Below are 19,079 nucleotides of genomic sequence, written 5' to 3' on the forward strand. Positions count from 1 at the left end.
ATTCCAATGGGAAAGGAATCAGGTGGCCCTCACTGTTTACGTTTCGTTCCCCCCGAAATCAGGACAAGGTGATTTGAAAGCAACCCCCGACACTTCAATGAAAGCGAGAGTTTGGTGTAGTTTTATTGTGATCAATGTATTTTCTACATTTGATTGTTATAGAACAAAGTAAAATATCGTCGCTCAAGTTCTGACACCGCTCATTCACATTCAACAGTGTATGGGATTAGGCGGTGTCAGAACTTAAACTTTGATATGAAATATAATGAATGCAGTACATTCTTTGTAACGTGTTAAACAAAAAATTCCTTTACTCTTAAAAGTCACTTTTAAAGAAAAAATTGAGTAAACTGTACCATTTTTCTGACGATTTTTTTATTCCATCTTAACCCTAAAATGTTTTAATTTAGAGGGCAGAATATTAGAATATTATGGAATGCAGAATATATAGAATATTATAAAAAATATTTATTAGTGATAGATGATAAAAATTTTTTAAAATAAATATTTAACTTTTAAAAAATGAAGGTCAAAGCCATTATTCCTTAATACACTGAATGTTATCTTGATTTTTCAAAATTATGTAAATAGACTTTTGAGACATTATCTCTTTGTACCTGTAAGTACCCATCGTTTATGTAATAATTATTGCAGATTATTTCAGAACCATAAACGTGTTTTTTCACTCTAAGCAAATCACTCCAAAAATAAGAACTTGTTTACTTGATCATCTATTGATCATATAGTTAAAAAATTTTTCATAAGGACAATCGCGAATTCACCTGGAGCGGGTCCCATTCTTGAAAATTGCACCCGCTCCCTGCGAAATCGCGATAACGTCTCAGCTGTAACCATGTCTCACGATCGCCATATAGATGTTTTCAGTCTGAGATGGACTCAATAAGAAGATCCGGCGAAAATCTCGTACACCCTAAGGACACGCAGCGACCTAAGGACGACCGCTTTCTGATTTTTTCTGCAACTGTTTCTGCATATCTTTGACAGGCAGGGATGCTTTTCAGGCTATTAACAAGTTAAAATTTGACACCTCAAGAGCACCTATGAACCGGCCGACTGGCATAACAGAATATTCTATATATAAACATCGAAAGTCCCTTATAAGGTCTTCATACCTCTCTTGATTTTCCTACTCCTTGACTGTGATATTCTTGTCAGCCGGCACTGAAAAATCGAAAACAAACATGGTTCGTTTCTCTAAGTCAAGGAGAACTATCTCAGATCTCGAGTGCGCAACAGAAACAGTTGTCGAGAATATATAGTTCCAGTTAAGTCATAAGAGTGACAGAGATGGTAATAATCACTCTTAGTGCCGCATTTTCCGTTGGATATACGCTATTCCCGCGTGAGTGTAACAATCACAGTATGTGTCCTAGGTGTTCGGTATGTGCATCATACGCTCCTCAGCTATCATCGAGAATTTCTTGGCTAAAAATTAGGCGACGTCACCATAAAGTGGACATTAAACCCCCTTGATACGATAAATGAAACCCTTTGTGCTCAACTTCAACATAAGTTATTTGAGGAAAGCAAACATTAGCTCAAAAGAAATTGACTGATCCTTCACATTTATGTGGAAGACGCCGTGCATCCTCTTGTCAAAGAGTTGTTCCTGGAAGTTTTTCTCCGGTAACTTCTGGACCCAGTCCTTCAGGAGTCCTTCAGGTTCTAATTGGGAGCAACTGCCATATAAAATGACGACCATGATATGGTTAGAAACAGGGAATGATGAATTCACAACTACAGGCTGGCGAAATTGTCGTGTGACTTGAGGACAAGAAGCGACAAAAGGATGACAGCTTTGATAGAACCAATGATAGTTTCGCACCTCCGATAGCATTTACCGCAATGAAAATTACTTTAACCGAATATTTTGCGTACAGTCGTTGCAGCTCCCTTTTAAGGTCTGTATGCATCTCCTTTTCTTTTTCCTTGGCGGTGATGTTGTTTTCGGCCGAAGCCGATAATTCGATCGTGAATATAGTTCATTTCTCGAAGTCTTGGATAACAATGCCAAGCCTCAAGGGTGCAACTGAGACTGCTGTCCGAAAGTCGTTGTTTTAGAAAATTGGGTATTTATTTTGTTTAGACAATTGACTCGGAGTGTTCGGCAGGACAGGGTCGCGGTCAACACCGCAACATTGACAATGATGGTAATAACGCACTCTTAGGGTCGCATTATGTATATAAAGGTACGTTTGAACTTCTTGGCTTAAAATGCGGTTACGATATATTAAGGGCATGTGATATTTAGAAAATTATCGATTTGACCAGTTTTGGGTTTCCCCGGCTTTTTTCTAGAATAATAAATATTTTGCCTTTAAAACCGGGGGAATTATATTGAACATGCTAACGGACGTCCGTACACACTTTTTTTGTAGGTTAATTTCAACAAATAAACATATTAACTATATCTCGGAACTAACCTTGTTTGTAGGCAATCAAAAAAGTTTATTTAATAAATAATTTCCAAAATATCGAAATGACTGAGCTGAAAAAGGACGTAACCTCAAAATAATGCACATGCATACCATTTTTATTTAGCACAATAACATTTTTTTGTTTGTGTCCCTCAAAAAAGAGTCCGGGGACGTCCGTTATGATTTTTGATAGCATCTACGAATTAAGTTTTTAAACATTTTCATTTTTGTGGAAAAAAGCCGGTGGAGCTGCACATGATTGACCACACGACGAAGTATCACATGTCCTTAAGGTGTAAATGACAGCATCCTGGCATGCGAAAATGATCCTCTGTACGTGAATTAAGTGCTGATTATCTGAGGAAAGGAGAAGTTTGCTCCTTCGACAAAGACTGTTTTTCTATTTTCTGTAAAAGCTCCCGGGCAAACAGAAGTATATCCGTGACGTGTGCCGAAGAAAACTGTAAAAAGAAAAAACTCTAAATAAATAAAAATCGAGGGCTTTACACCTTTCGATAGTTTTTGAGTTGCTCTTTTTGATGAAGCCATAGACAACATTTTCCGAGCGTTATTATTGCTATTAATTGAGTTGTTAGGTACCTGAGAAATCGGGATTTTGCTCGAGACCTCGAGATCCCGTGAAACACCACACACCATCTAATCTCGCATCTCATATATACCCCGTCCGTAAGCGGCGTCCACGTCGCCGCTATATATGCGTGAGAATGATGTGGTCAAGTGGAGAGGGAAGAATTCGTGAGTCTTCCTTATCTCCTAAAAGTCGCATCAGGTTGACTTCGACCGCTCGCCCTGAAAAATTTCACTTTTCAGGCTCAGCCCCCTTTCTTTGATGCACGTCACATATAGTTCTTTCCAGCGCCGAGGTGTCGTATAGCGCTATCGTCAACCAGCTCTAGGTCCTCCGAGATGCCAGTTAGTTGTCCTCGCATCAGATGAACCGTAGCGTATTTTCTAACCTAAACTTCATTTCAGTTTCCAGAGTATACTTCTTGACAATCCTTAGATTCTCTTTACTATGCGTGGATGAAACTTTAAGCTTTCCAGCGGGTAGATGATACGTCTTTGGAAGGTTTAATCGAAAAATTTCCAGTAGTCAATCCAGGCCCTCGATAGGCAGCGCTGTCAGGATGATGCGTCCTCGCAGACGCATCTATCGATGAACAAGTTTTTCCGGCATCCTGCTACGCCTTCCTTTAAGTCGCGTTGTTCGTACATCTTTCATCAAACATGTCCGTTTGTCCGAATAATCCTATCATTTAGATACTGGTGGGTTGAAAGAAACTTCTTGCACCAGAAGCTTTTGATAGCATCTGGTCCTAGAGCAGAATAGTTCTTCATGCCTCTGTTAATACTTCTTTCACCTCTTCGATAGTGATAGGCAGGTATTCCTCCACAGGCGGTCTATCAGGTTAGTATAACCATTTATCATATTAAGGTTTTCAATATTGCATAACTTAGTGCTAATTTTTACAGCATACAAAATTTGAAGTTTTTTAATTTTTTGAACAAACGTGTAGCTTGCGCTGGCGTAACGTTGAGCTGACATGACCACACATGAAATAATGCAACCTTTTTATTTTTCATTATTGCATAATTTACTAATTTTGTGTCACATGTAAATCGCTGCCATATTGTTCATTTTAAATCTATGCGACAGATTTCGATAAAGCTTAGTGGATCGGAATCTTTAAAATGCGGCAAAAAATCTTAAACTATTTTAAATGTAACGAAATAGTCGTTATTATATCTTTTTGAGGACGCTGATTCCAAATTTCATATTGAAATTTAAAAATGATGGATTCATTTATAAAAAAAATGGAATTTGCATAAAATTTGCCGTCTGGAGATTTTGGGTTATCGAAGGTTTATTAGATCACTGGTTACAGATTTCGTATTAAAAATACAGAATTGAAAATGGCGGATCGAAAACGGCAATTACTTTTACTAAAAACTTCGGCATTTTCATAAAAATCGAGTTTCAGGGATTTTTTGTTTAGGCGATTATGGGTATTGCATAAAAAATGGAAAATTCGACATGGCGGAGACAAACTTGCAGAACCATTTTACCAAAAACAGGAATTTATCATAAAAATTGTTATTAAAGGTTCTTCGTATTGCTGATTACGAATTTTCAAATAAAAATAAAATATGAAAAATGACGGACCCGAAAAATCGGATAATTTGGCGAAAAGCTTGCTGACTATTTTACAAAAAAAAAGGAATTTACAAAAAAATTTGTTATCAAAGGTTCTTCGGATTGCTGATTACAAATTTTCTAATAAAAATAAAGTATGAAAATGATGTACCCGAAAAATCGGATAATTTGACGAAAAACTCATAGAATTATTGTAGGCCACTGAGTTATACCCAAAATTCTGTTTAAATTATGAAACTCAAAATAGTTTATCTAAAATAGCAGTCTTTATATTACAAGCAACATTTTATGTTTAAATTAAAATTAGTTATGGTGCGATTTTATTTATTTGAATTTCAATCATATCTAGTGCTAAAAATTGAAAGTATATGCACATTAATATAAAGTAACAATGTATTTAACAAATGTTAAAGCACAGATATTTACACATCTTTGGAATAAAAAACATTTGCTAAAAATTTTCAAATCTTCCTTCTTAGTAATACTTGAATACCATCATTAATAATTAATAAAAATGTCCTCAATTTAATCTTAGTAGGCTAACCCTTAAACACGTATACGAGAGCAACATTATTCATTAAATGAATTAAATTTTATAAAATGAATATTAACATAAAAAATGTAAGTACCAAGTGTAGGTTATTATTTGAATCTGTTTTGGCACTTTTTGAAAATATAATAAAGTTTTTAATTTTTTTTATGCATTTGAAGGTTAATTAGAGGTTTTTTTTACTTTAATACATGTTAATCTCAGATAAAAATGTTGTCCATAAAAGTTGTAGATCTCATCGAATGCTACCTCAAATTTTCAGCGATTACCACGAACTTTAATTATTATTTCTAAACAAAAATCTATATTACCTACAGGTCGTTGCAATTAGTACCATATTAATGGCGCAATCTATTAGTTAGTCTGCACTTCTCCTCTCAGATGTTAAAACAAAAAATCGTTGAATAGTTTTATTCGCTATTGATTATTGTGGTTTAAATTTTTGGTCATAAATATAATAGTCCGAAAATTTAACCTACCTAAATTAAGTAAGAAATTGTTAAATTGCGAGCCCGTGTCGATTTATTGCAAAACAAAATACAATAAGTGCAATATGAATCTTATGTCTAGTAACGCTTCTAAGAACAAAAAAATATCGGTACATTTTTGTGTAAAAACAAAATTAAAGCTCGCGACGTAACAGTTGCCTGGTGCGATAGAATTCACATTTGTCCTAAGAAATTATTGTCTTATGCAATCAAGACACATAAAACAATAAACAATTCTTAAAATTGTGTTAATCCTGTTACTGGAATCAACACGTAAACTGTCGAATCGAATTAGTGACCATGCCGCGGACAATTATCTCGTGGTGGAATTTAAAAAGAAAATCTTTACTTACATCTATGCGAATTTCTCTGGCATCGATATCCCGAAAAATCCGAAGAACACTGATTCCATTTCAAATCAGGCAAGTTCTACAATTCAAGTTGCAGAATCTCTCAGGAACCAAATATGTTGTTTTTTAAAGAAACTAACGAGACATATTTTTTCGATTTGTGAACAAAAATTATGTGAAAATATAAAAAGTAGTTTTTTTTTGTGGCCAAGAGAATTTATTTTTCATAAAATCAAATTTTCTCGCAAACAACAACAGATACAAATAAATTTGTGGATAGAAATTTGCCTATTGTCTATTTACTCTGAACAGCAACTACGAGATTGGTGGCAAGGGAAGCTGATTTTCACAACGATCTCGTATATGAAAATTATCTTTACTTCGAGAAAAATAGAGCTTTTTTACGCCCATGGGAAACTCTAATAGCCCTTTAACGTTCTCGGAAATTCAAGAGATTTAATAGGAAAGGCGCCGTGATTTTCGAGAATACATGGTCTCTTTCCAGAAAGCTCAACGACTACAAACATTGCGTCAATCGCGCTGTTATAAATTTAAATACAATTACTTTAAACTCCCAATTATACTAGAACTAATTAATCTGTTTTAAACTTCAAGATAAAAACTATACAATTATCTTAAAAAGTTACCCATTCTTACACAGGTGATACTCTTATCTTTACAATGATTTTTTATTCTCTAATTATAATTTCTCTTGCTTCCTGGCAAATCCACAAATTCATTGTCAATAGAAATTTTGTAAATGAAATAAATTATTGGGAGAAACCGCAGTTACTTTAGTTCTGAACATAGATTTTTGACATATCTTTAATTTGAATTCTTTCCTTTAACCCATATGGATAAGGAAAAGATTCATGGGATTGAATATTTCTTCACTTCCTTTCTATTGAATCCGCAAACTCTAAGGAAGTAAGGAAAACTCTGGGTTCTTCCTCACTCTTGAGATCCTGGGTGCTTCGTGCGCCGTTATTGAACTACGGAAACGATTAAGACTGTTTGTTATGTCATCGTATGTTAATGACCGTGCTAGTCTGTCGGTAATTTGTTGAGGCGATCTCTTATCTGGCGCAATATGTACCTCACGGCAATTCGCACGCCTCGGCGTCTATTAAAAATACCCCATGCTCCTTTAAGATATCTTACATTGTTTACGAGAAAAAATCGAAAATAATATTTTTAGCAATAAAAATTTTTTTCCTCAAAAATGGTTTTGGCCACATAAAGCTGTCAGGATACCCTTTTTCTATTAAAAAAACTTTTCAAAAATATTGGAAAGAATAAACTTTTTGATCGTGAAAAAATTAATCAAAATTTTCGTTTTTCAGTCAAACTATACAAGATACGAAAAAATATGATTTCACAAAAATTATGTACCCAAGAAATATCTTTAATTTTGTTATGGATCACTTTTTTACAGAGTGCCTAGTTTTTGTTTTATTCGCAAAAAACAACATTAAAAATAAAAATTAATAAATAAAATTTAATCGTAAAAAATAAGAATAAAAATAAAAAAAAATAAACGAAAATTTTAAAAAACGACATGAAGGTACGAAAAAAAATTAATGGAGAAAAGTTGCTTAGCCAAAAAATTGATGAATTTTAATTAATAATTTTCAGATAGGACGAATAGATTTTCTTTTATTCATAAGAAATAGGTTTTAAACAAAATTAATTTTTGGAAAAACGACAGAAGACGAAAAAAATAAAAACGCAATAGTTTTTTAAACAAAAAATATCTAAAAATATATCATAAACTCTTGTTAAATGAATATACTAAAAATAAAAAAAATTAACGTTTTGGAAAAAGGATATAAGCTTCAATAACATTTTATTTGTCAACATTTTTTGCCTAAATTATATCTACAAATGTGCATAGAGCCACGTTACGCTAGGATGTGTATTTGTCGTTTAAATCTTAAAGATAACATTGAGAAGTAAAACATTAAATTGATGGAGGAACGACAAGAAGTTGCAATAAAATGTTTAATAAATAAATTTTATTTTCTCTTGTAGGATGCGCCCATTTGATTGTAGAACGATTTTTTGGCATGATTCTTATATTTTAATTAGAATGTACAGAAAAGTTGATAATTGCGATCTATAGCTTCTTGCTCGACAACGTAGTCGACGCTATTATATTCTCGGTGCTTGTCGCACAATGCAGGCCTGCATGAGAAGTGGATTATCCGTTTCTTTCTGCCTCTCTCGTTTGCAAATCTGGCAGAGAACCTTTTTCGCGAGAATGGCAGACATTTTTTCATAATGAACATTTCCGTTATCCTTATTTATCAAGTGACGCCACGATTTTGACGTGTTCGCTTCAGTCGGCTCCATGGTCGTGTAATTAGGGTCCCAAAGTACTAACAGATGGCACACAAAGTCCCAATATAAAAATTTTAGTATGAAAAAAATTAGATCAAACTTGGTGTGGGGTCCCCTGGACCCCCGGTTCTCTCTAAGGGTTAAGATAAGAGTACACTATCTTCACTGCACTTTAAATGCATTATTATGCATCCCGTTATAACCTCTGGAACGTTAGACCAGGAATGTACCTGCAATATTGTAAAATTGTTCAATTTTATGGTCTTTTAGTTTAAAAAAAGAAACATTTTAAGTGATTCTCATTTGGAGATTATCTGATATTTTAGGCATCGAATTATAATGCACTTTATTTGGCGTTCGCCGTACTTGTCTCTTTAAAAACTAACCTCAAATGTCAAACACAATTTTTTGAAAACCCTCGAAATCCATACTCTAATAAGTATCATTGTTACCGAGAAGAATCTATTTAAGATTTAGTCAGAATTGCAATAATTTGTTTATTTTTTCGTGTGTTTTTGCGATAACTCATGCTCGACCGTAAAACAGATTGTTTTGTCTATTTCATGCATAACATACTATTTCAGATTTAAAAACTTAAACTTTTTAATTTTAATAATATGTAAATTATTTTGACTCTTTTATTAGTAATTTCTTAGATTAAATTTTAAGATTATAGTGTCCACTCGGAACAAATCTTAACCCTCACTTCTTATCAAACCGTTTAATCTTTTGCGTTTCTAATTAGAAATATTGTTCTTTCAGCTGTGATTATTTCAGGACTTCTAGCAAAGAATTGCGCCTATTCTCCCTACAGTATAAAACGGTCACTTGAAAACACAGCTCTGTACGTCGACAGTCTTGACCCATTTGCTCAAGGTTCGGGTTTACTGCAAGTGGAGCGAGCCTTCGAAAACTTGGTATCTTTTGCGGAAAGTCCAGAAAGGGATGTCAGGTTTTTGATAAGTTGCGGCGTCAACAGTGCCAAAGGAATCCATTTAAGATCCGGTGTAATAGATCGACCTAAAGATATTGCAATTGTCGTAGAACCCATTTTCCTGGATACTGATAATACCGATCCTTCTCGAAAAATAGACTTTAATATAAAGTTATCCTTGGTCTCAGACTCATCTTGGGTACACTTTCCAACTCACTTTGATCTAATGCACATGCCACGTGCATTCGCTGTTAGGGTAGATGGTTCTAATTTACCAGAAGGTGTTCATTCAACTAGGTAAATTTATTTTATATTATTCTTAAACTTGTATCCATTATTGATATAATTACTAATACTAAGTGGATTATTAATATTGCAGTATTAGAGCCTATGACGTTTCTAATGTCGACAAAGGGCCCGTTTTCCGTATTCCTGTTACCGTCGTTCAACCTGCAGTTCTCTCCAAGACAGCTGTTCTTCCAGATATAAATTACACCGATATATTATTTAAACCTAATACTATCGTTAGACATTTCATTCTTGTCCCTGAAGATGCAACATGGGCAGGTACATTATCTTAAGAGAGGTTTGCTTCAATGTGACATAATTTTTTTTTTAGTTCGTTACAATAGCTAATATGTTGTTGTTTTACAGTCTTGAAATTAAAGGGTACTGAGAAGGAAAAAAGTGGGAGATTTGTCACTCACACCCTTCAATTGAAACCCCGTCTTTCTTGCAAATATCTCGAAGTTAACAAAATGATCAACGTTACATCGCAGTCGGAAAGCATTCAAGGGTTCGCTGTGCAGGTATTTTTTTCCCTAGATTAACTAATATAATTTAAAAATCATTGTCTATTTAAGATTTCGTCAGAATTGCAATAATTTTTTTGTAGGGTGGAATTATTTTGGAAGTGGCTGTGGCAAAATATTGGGCCAATTTGGGGGACATTATAATCGATTACTCCATAGAATTCCATGGAATTCGAGTCCTTAACGGTGACCTTACGATGCAAGCTGGAGACGGTTACAATCGCATTGAGTTACGTAGTTCTTTGAGAAATGAAGAGGTCGTGCCAAGTTGTTCTCTAAAATCTTCCGTTCAAGTACTAAGGTAAATATTGGAATAAAATTAGGTTTTTTCTAATTTTTTGTGTTTACTGATTTCTTTGAATTTATTTGTAGACCCACGGAGTATAAAATTGCACCTTTGGGAGAACGAGATGTCATACCACCAGCACGTCAAATATACGAACTGCAGCTAACTTACACATTCCACATTTCAAAAGCTACGGAAATGACTCCAAACGCAGCATTGTTCAGTGACTTGCTGTACGAAAACGAATATGAAAGCCAATTGTGGATGATTTACGATTGTAATAAACAACTTATTTGCTGTGGAGACGCATATCCTTCCAAAGTAAGTCCTTATTATAGTTTTTTATGAGATAAAATAGAATAAAAGGGGTCTGGCAAAATTCTGCGCAAAATTTACAAGTGTCACACATTTCAAAAAAATATTAATTTAGGAGCTTTTGCCGCACTCTTATTTATTTTGGAAAGGAACTGTGATTCAGTTCTAAAAGGACAGAAATAACGATTTTATTTCGTAGTATACAGTTCAAAAGATAGAAAAAGGCGACTATACTTTGAAGATGCATGTACGTCATGAAAAAAGAGATCTGCTTGACAGGTTAACAGATATGCCAATGCTGCTAACACAGAAACTCAGTACACAAATAAATCTAGACATTTATGCTAGTCAATCTCAAGCACTTGTCGGAGGAAAAAAAATGGTCGCTGCATCAATCCCACCTGGTCACACGCTTCCACTTTACATTGCTCCTCTGAGCAACGAAAACAAGTGAGTGAATATGAATTTATTCTATGTCATAAGGTATTTCACGTCTACGTGACACGTTTCTCCATGAGTCCTTCGTCGTTTGGATAAACTTTTTGGCGTGTAAATCGTTTGTCGTCTGTTTTCTAAATATGTTCATATTGTAGTATAAGATTGCTGTCCAATCTAAAATGATACACAATTGCTGTTTGGGTAGAATAGAGAATGAGGTATTCAAGAAAAACCGCTTATCTGAAGAACATCAGTATAGAAACAATTTCTATTAGAAAATGTACTTGCGGTTCGATACAACACAAGAGATTCGCAAACCATATGCGTCTCATAATTGCCAGAGAGGGGGGGGAGGGGTCCACTTGTGATGCAGTCGTTTGCGTATTTCTTTACTTAGGCATACTTCGGCATACTTTGGCCAACTTCGTAAGTGCTTTGCGCAAATTTTTTCATTGTTTTCGGTCAATAAGCATTTATTTTTTATTATAAACAATAAAAAATGATATTTTCAATTCTGATAGTCAAACGCAGCTTATTCTCACGATTTCACTGTATTACGGCAGGATAATTAGACCGGTTTTTAGGACGTAATTATCACACAAGTGTAAAGTGTTTGTTAATGGGTGTATAGAGAGAAATACAACTTAAATATCAAGATCTGGTATTTTATTTAAAAAAAAAGATCTAGGTTGTAACGTTGCGGAGTTTAATATAAGCTAACCCTGTAAGGTTATCTAATCCCTACATCCTAGCTGGATTCGTAAGATGTAGATAGTTCATCAAATTTCAAAAATACAGCGTCGATAGCCACGTATCTCCGTTATAAAGTATCATAAAAAACATGAAGAAGTTTTAAAAATCTCATATTGTTTTAATTTTCTTATTGCGTATGTGCAAAAACTTCAAATGAAGTTGGAAATCACTGCTATCGCACGAGGCGGTCAAATCTGAAATTTTGTACCTAAAATTTGATATACATAAATACTACAAGGATTTCGAAGTTATAAAATTATGATCAAATCTTTTTGTTTGTGATGCAGCAAGTTCTTTTCAAATGGTTGGAATAGCAGTTATTATTGGAAATGTGTATATGTTTGAAATATAACCTCATTTTATACTTTTAAGCTATTATTTAGAAGGAAAGTGTAGAACATAGTAGTAAAAATTAATCTAAAATATATAATCATGTCTGGTTTTTTGGCAAATGCACAAAGGAACGCTCAATTGGTACAGTTTTGAAATCAAGAGTCTTAAATCAATAAAGAGTACAGGAATAGCCTACAAACCTTAAATGCAAATTAACACAAAAAATAATAAAAATACGTTTATTTCGCCAAAAAATCTAAAAATGTACATTTTTTGTATGTAGAAAGCCCGTGTTCCTTTCTAAAATAAAAAAAAATAAAACATGTGACTGGTACGTTAAAATGTATTTTTGGGGTCAATTTATCATTTCCTGTCATGCAGATACGCCCTGACGACTTCCTGCGATCGCTTCCGCTTCAACTGCACTTGTCGGCAACGAATTCCCGTCCTGCGCTTCTGGCTTGAAGCGTGGTCCGTATATTTACCAACGTAATGTTTCTTCTTACTGCGCATGTTTTGTTGAGCGCAGGCTTATTTAAAATAAATAAATTAGGGGTTTACTCTTGAGACGTCAAATTGGTGTTTAATAGTAGAGTTGTCATTAAGTAACATTTCCTTTATTGTGATGAGGCAGGTGTGGAAGGGGAGGGGGAGACGTCTTTCGTAGATGATTTTTGAAGGAGAATAAAATGATTCGACTCACTAGTGATGGCCCTAGTGACACGGAACATTTTCTCAATATTGCATACATATTTCCTGCAATATGAACAATATGGCATGAAATATTCTGGAAATATGGATGCAGTATATCGATGTCCGCTTTTTGCAATCTGAGGTCGATAAATTTCTGTAGCTTAGTACCAAAAGTCCCCTTAGGAGGGAGCTCTAAAAGAAGTTTACATGTCCTGCCCTAGCAATCTACCTACCGACAACTTTTTAAATGGGTACTGCAGAAACTTTCTTTACCGACTGAGCTCGGTTAGGAAACATTAATCTATGAAAAATAGAAATTTGTATAAAATCTTACAGGATTTTATACCACAATCCATGGTTTTATGCTGTCGGATTTTCGAGCATTCATTCCTTTTGATAAATATGCAATTTCATGAAGGGCAAGGAACAGGACGCTTTTCGTTCTAGATCGCTGAGTAATGCCGAGCTGAACAAGGTGTCCTTGTTTTCATAAAAGCCCATGATTTCAGGTCGTAAAACACTTCATTGATTCTCCACCAAAAAGTTTAACTTAGTATAATGTTAAAAATCGCTGGACGATTATAATTTCTTTTAATCGATTCGCCCTGAAATTATGTCCCTAAGGTAACAACGGTCCCAGTGCAAATCCTGCCAAAAGCATTTTATATTCAATAATTATTGAACGCATTTTCTTTTAAATGAACCTTTTTTGTCCCAGACACATAAAAAAACACTCAGAGTGTCCCTTTATATACATACAATGAGAAAAACTCAGGGTACGGAATCCCATCGTACAGCAACCCTAGGCACCGTGGCGATAAAGGGGGTAGTAAAATATAATTAACTTCTGCCTCCTACACCAAAACACCTCTGACAAAAATTGTGGACAAGGACCTGGTAAATTAAAAAAATCAATTATGCCAACTGTCATGTTGCCGGAAACCGCCGGCACTGTTAGACAAATCAGCTCGCGTTTAAGTCGACTCCTGAGCAGCCTGTATGCTTCTTAAGCGCCACGTCATGATTTTCGGACTGACTTCATATTCCGAAACGGGTTTTCCGCCGCGACAACTGCGTAAGTAATACCGTTAAGTTCGTTTTCACGAATCGAAGATGAATTAATGAAAATCAGCGTGCTGATATGCGATTCAGAAAGAAAATGCATTGTTTTTTATGTCGTGGCTGTAATGAAAAATTGATTCTATTCACAGTCGAACCGGGTTTACCCGAGTAAAAGTTGAATAAAAACACATAATAATAATAATAATAAAGGTGTTCCGCGTTGATGTTGCGGTAGGAACTGAGCTCTCCTCTCATTACTTTGACGGCAATGTTGACGGTAGCATGGCTACTGACAATGGTTCCCATGCCAAATAGGCTGATAATGAAGAGGAGAGGTAATGAGTAGAACACCAAAACCCATAAATGAAAAATGGAGAATATATTAAAGATTTTGAAACGCTTGTCGCTTCCGGAGGATCGTCGGGGCGCCTCTGGAGCCACAGCATGCGGGATGCTTTGGCTAGCGCTAGCTATTTGCAGCCAACCGCCTCGACAGAAATACCGTGGAAGAGCATTAATTGGGATACCACAATGAAAGAAGAATTGATGCGTCTATTACGAAAGTTCGAAGGTTGAAACGAAAGTGGAAAAAGGATACAATTTAAGAACAAAATTTGCTGCAAAGTATCCTAATATACAAAAAGTCGCACTAAGAGATGTTATCGCTAAAGTCAAGGACATCAGGACTAATCTACATGTTACAGAAGACCGAGCAATGGAGATTAAACAACAGGTTCATTTGGCGTGGAAAAACAAAGGCAATGAATATCTGTTAAAGAAAGCTGCGTCAAACGGTCAAGCAGGAGCAATTGATGTTCTTCCTCAACCTATTGATGATCCAACACCACCACATCCTCCAGAGGTGGATGACCTTATACAACCAGAGGCAGAAGTAGAGGTTCAGCAACCAAAAAAAGCGACGAAAATGGACATACCATATGAACAGAGATGTTATGCGCCTTTATTTTTTGGCAGAGAAATGTGGGCAAAGTGTGAGGAGAGAACATCATAGACTCTTCTTACTTGAATACCCGCCAGCCACAAGAATAAATGAGCAGAATCTGCCAGATCAAAAACGATTAATATCTGTAAACAGGTTGCTTTCGGCTGTTGAAATAGCTGCTATCAAAATGGAAGTGGAACGGCAGCTTCCTATTGATGAGCTCGCCTTGGAAGATGTGGATAACGAAGACTTTATTGATGCTGAAGGAATAGGTGCTCGGGATAATGAACATCATGCACCGAATACATTAGAACCACATCCGGATATTACAAACGATGATGTGGATAGGGAAATTTTAGGAAAACTACAGCACCTGGAAAAGAATTTTGGCCATGCTTTACCAGAGTGTAGAATCAACATTAAGGCATTCTCTGCCCAAAATGAACATCACAAATGATCTACGTGCACTAATAGCACATCTCGACAGCAAGGTTTTACCTGCGTATTTGAACGTAGCACAAACTGCGTTAGAGGTGCAAACTCTTGTATACTGTGCAGCTGTGGCAATCGTTAGAACGTTGGGCCGGAAAACTAGGCCTGCAAATGCAGTTTTTGTCCCAGAAAGGGATAGACATCCACCATGGAAAATCAGGTTGGATATGGATGTCAGCAAAGTAAGGTGCAAATTTGGTCGATTAACTCAATATAAAAAAGGAAATAGAACGAGAAAGCTGATGAACCATGCTACTAAAATCATCCACCCTTGGCACATCGAGACATTAACACCAGCAATATTGGATAAAATGTTAGACTCTCAAGGACAGAGACTTGATGTACTTACTGCCAGACTGCGTAGGTACAAGAAAAGTAATGCACGAAGGCAACAAAATTAAAACTTTCAGACAGATGAAAGAAGGTTCTATCGTGAACTGAGAATAAAGCCAAATAACCACCAAGGCACCGAAGTCCCTCAATTGGAAGATATAACAAACTACTGGTCGGGTGTTTGGGGAAAGATGAACAGATGCAATTGGAAAGCTCCAGGTCCGGACATGGTGCACAACTTCTGGTACAAGTACCTGACGAGTGTGCATCTTGCGTTGACAAGGTGTTTTCAGAAGATCATTGAACACCCAGATCAGATGTCAGGTTTTATACTACAAGGTACTATGTATATGACACCAAAAAAACCAGACGCTCAAAATCCATCTGACTTTCGACCGATAGGCTGTCTTCCAAAAATTTATAAATGTCTTACAGCTATCATTGCAGATAACGTATATTCTCATTGTGACGAGAATGATATTCTCACAGAAGAACCAAAAGGATGTTGTAAACACTCACGAGGCCGTAAAGATCTAGTCACTATTGACGCTATTGCCATGAATCAAGCTCGTAAGCATCAAAGGAACTTACACATGGCATACATTGACTACAAGCAAGCGTTTCCTTTCGTGCCGCATGCCTATTTGCTTAAGTCTTAAAACTTTACAAAATCTGCCCACGCATTACTGACTTTCTAAGCAATGCGATGAGGCTCTGGGGTACAAGAATCAAGTATTTCAATCATGGACAACCCAGGATAACTAGATCAATACGCTTTACGACGGGTATATTTCACGCAGACTCCTTCAGCGCACTATGGTTCTGTTTAGCGTTGAATCCATTGAGCAAAACACTAAACAGCATGTCTCATGGGTTCAGAATTCATGATAATGAGGATGATCATCAAGTGACACATCTTGTTTACATGGATGACCTGAAGCTGTACGCTAGTTTAGGCCAGAAACTGCAGAAAGTGATCGATGTCACAAATCAGTTTTCCCTTGATATCCACATGGAGTTCGGACATAGGTAATTTCAAAACAGAAGCTATATATGTGTCTGATGAGTATATTGTTGTCAATATTCAAAATAATTCTTCTAATATTATATTGGGATCAATATACTTGAATCCAGACTCTAATATTGTAAACTTTTTAAATAATATAAATGAAGTGATTTAATTGTAAAGTTGGAGATTGAAATCAATTAGGGGATGAAACTTTAAGTAATAATATGAGTATATTTAGCGTTAGATAGAGCCTGGACAATGAAAAGATAAAAGAGGCAAATTGATGGTTGAATGATTAAAAAAAATGGTTTGTTTGTTTTTAATGGAAGAACTAGGGGTGATTGTCTAACTCAATTTACCGTTTTTAGGGAGAAAAGCTCATCGATTAATTATTTATCTTGGGTTAATGTCTGAAGTGCTCAAGTAGTTGATAATTTCGAAGTTTTAAAGGTCCCGGCAGGATCTGATCATTTCCCTATAGCGATAACTTTCCTAGCTGACTCGGGATTTAATTATACTAGCACAATATGTGGTCTTTATTTCAATTGCAAAAACGAAAAATACGAAAAATGTATAGAAAATATACAGTATCCCTCGGTTTCTAATTATCAAAACTTGACGATAGACGATCTTGCAAATAATTTAATTAAAACTATCAGAGACACAGAAAATCAGGTAGGAATGATTGTAACACCTAGTAAAGATCTCGGGTTTTCAAAGCCATGGTTTGATCAGGATTGTTAAAACAGCAAAAGATAGTTAAAGCAAATATTTAAAAATTGTGAACAGCAAGAATTCAAACCAGATACTTTATTAATTTATGCAGAATATAAAAAAGAATATACGAAGTTACTGTTGTTCAAAAAGGTGTATGAAAAATCTTCGTTAGACTGTCTCGCGATGGCTAAGGATTCTAAGTAATTTTGGAAGGCAGTTAATAGTTTTGAACCCAAATTATCAATTAAGGATTGTATAGATCTACACACGTGCCGATCTTTGTATCTTGGGTGATCCTAATACCTGCATACCATCTTGATCAAAAAGTTTTAGGACTTTATTTTTAAAATCAAAAATACAAGTTTATTCATCATAATCGATATCCACTCCTCAAAAAAATTTTATAATCGGTTTGCGGCATAGCCATCAGAGCCATCTTCGATTTTTCCATGACCTCATCTCGGGTGCTGTAACGCGTTCCGCGGAGCGGTTTCTTGATTTTAAAAATAAAGTCCTAAAACTTTTTTATCAAGGTGGTATTTACGATGAATGATTTACGAAATCCCTATCTTGACTCGCATATTACTTGGGGTAAAACTATTTCATGTTTACAGAATTAGAAGTGTGATAAGGCTCCTGGGCCGAATAGAATTGTTTGCGATTTTTTTTTTAATTTTCCCGGAAATCTCAGACTGTATTTAAATTCTTTATTTAACATAATAATAGATGAAGAGAAAGTTTTAAATCTTGGTCGCAAACTTATGTTAAAATGTTGTATAAAAAAGGGGATATTAATTATCCTTTCAACTGCTGCCCTATTGCTTTAGTTAATTGTATGACCAAAATCTTTACACAAATTTTTTCAAAGAGACTAATAGATTGGGCCGAAGAGTTTCATCTTTTACTTGAGTGGCAGGCGAGATTCGAGAGGGGTCGGGGCTGTATGGACGATGTTTTTACTCTTAACTAATTAATTCAAAATCTCCTGAGATTAAAAAGAGGGAAATTTTATGTACTATTTGTTAATTTTAAAGGAGATTTTCCCTCTTTAAATCATAAAATCATAAGGAAAAAATCCAGTCAAAAGGATGTGGATCGAAATTTGCCAGAATAATAATGGATTTTTACTCCAAGGCTAATGTGGAAGTTAAGGGGAATAAAGGTGTGGCCCAACCGGTGAACATTACGAAGGGAGTTATGCAGAGATAAGGAAGGTTCAGGAAGGGAGGACATGCTCATTATAAAAAACATCCACCTTTTATATTCAGTGCATCCAAAGTGGAAATTGTTAAGAATTATACTAGGCAGTCTGATAAGTCCCTGAAAAATGAAACACGGAGACGTTTTTTTGGCCAAAGTCGGTTTTATTTTTCAACATACTCTCCTTTTCGGTCGATACAGCGAGTCCAACGATTTTCTAACTTTTTGATACCGTCCGAAAAGTACTCGATCGGAAGGTCTCCACAATACGCCTCAGTTTCAGCTATGAGCTCCTCATTTGAGTAAAAACGCTAACGATAATGATGAATAGTATGCTCCGGTTATGGTTTTACCTTTTTCAAGATAGTCCACGAATATTATGCCATGTGCATCCCAAAATACGGAGGCCATAACCTT

At 35.4% G+C, this 19,079-nt stretch overlaps 1 protein-coding gene across 2 annotated transcripts in view; it reads left to right on the forward strand.

The window, feature by feature from the left end:
- Nucleotides 1-19,079, forward strand: part of LOC117183054 (tripeptidyl-peptidase 2) — a 231,525-nt gene that overhangs the window by 145,923 nt on the left and 66,523 nt on the right. For both annotated transcript variants that reach the window (XM_033376207.1, XM_033376208.1), the window contains exons 8-13: nucleotides 9,105-9,573; nucleotides 9,656-9,843; nucleotides 9,931-10,085; nucleotides 10,172-10,389; nucleotides 10,461-10,695; nucleotides 10,889-11,139. In XM_033376207.1, coding sequence (XP_033232098.1) covers nucleotides 9,105-9,573; nucleotides 9,656-9,843; nucleotides 9,931-10,085; nucleotides 10,172-10,389; nucleotides 10,461-10,695; nucleotides 10,889-11,139 — 1,516 coding nt within the window. The remainder of the gene's footprint in view (nucleotides 1-9,104; nucleotides 9,574-9,655; nucleotides 9,844-9,930; nucleotides 10,086-10,171; nucleotides 10,390-10,460; nucleotides 10,696-10,888; nucleotides 11,140-19,079) is intronic.

This window comes from Belonocnema kinseyi, chromosome 2 (assembly GCF_010883055.1).
Source record: "Belonocnema kinseyi isolate 2016_QV_RU_SX_M_011 chromosome 2, B_treatae_v1, whole genome shotgun sequence".
In the NCBI taxonomy this organism is placed as follows: domain Eukaryota; kingdom Metazoa; phylum Arthropoda; class Insecta; order Hymenoptera; family Cynipidae; genus Belonocnema; species Belonocnema kinseyi.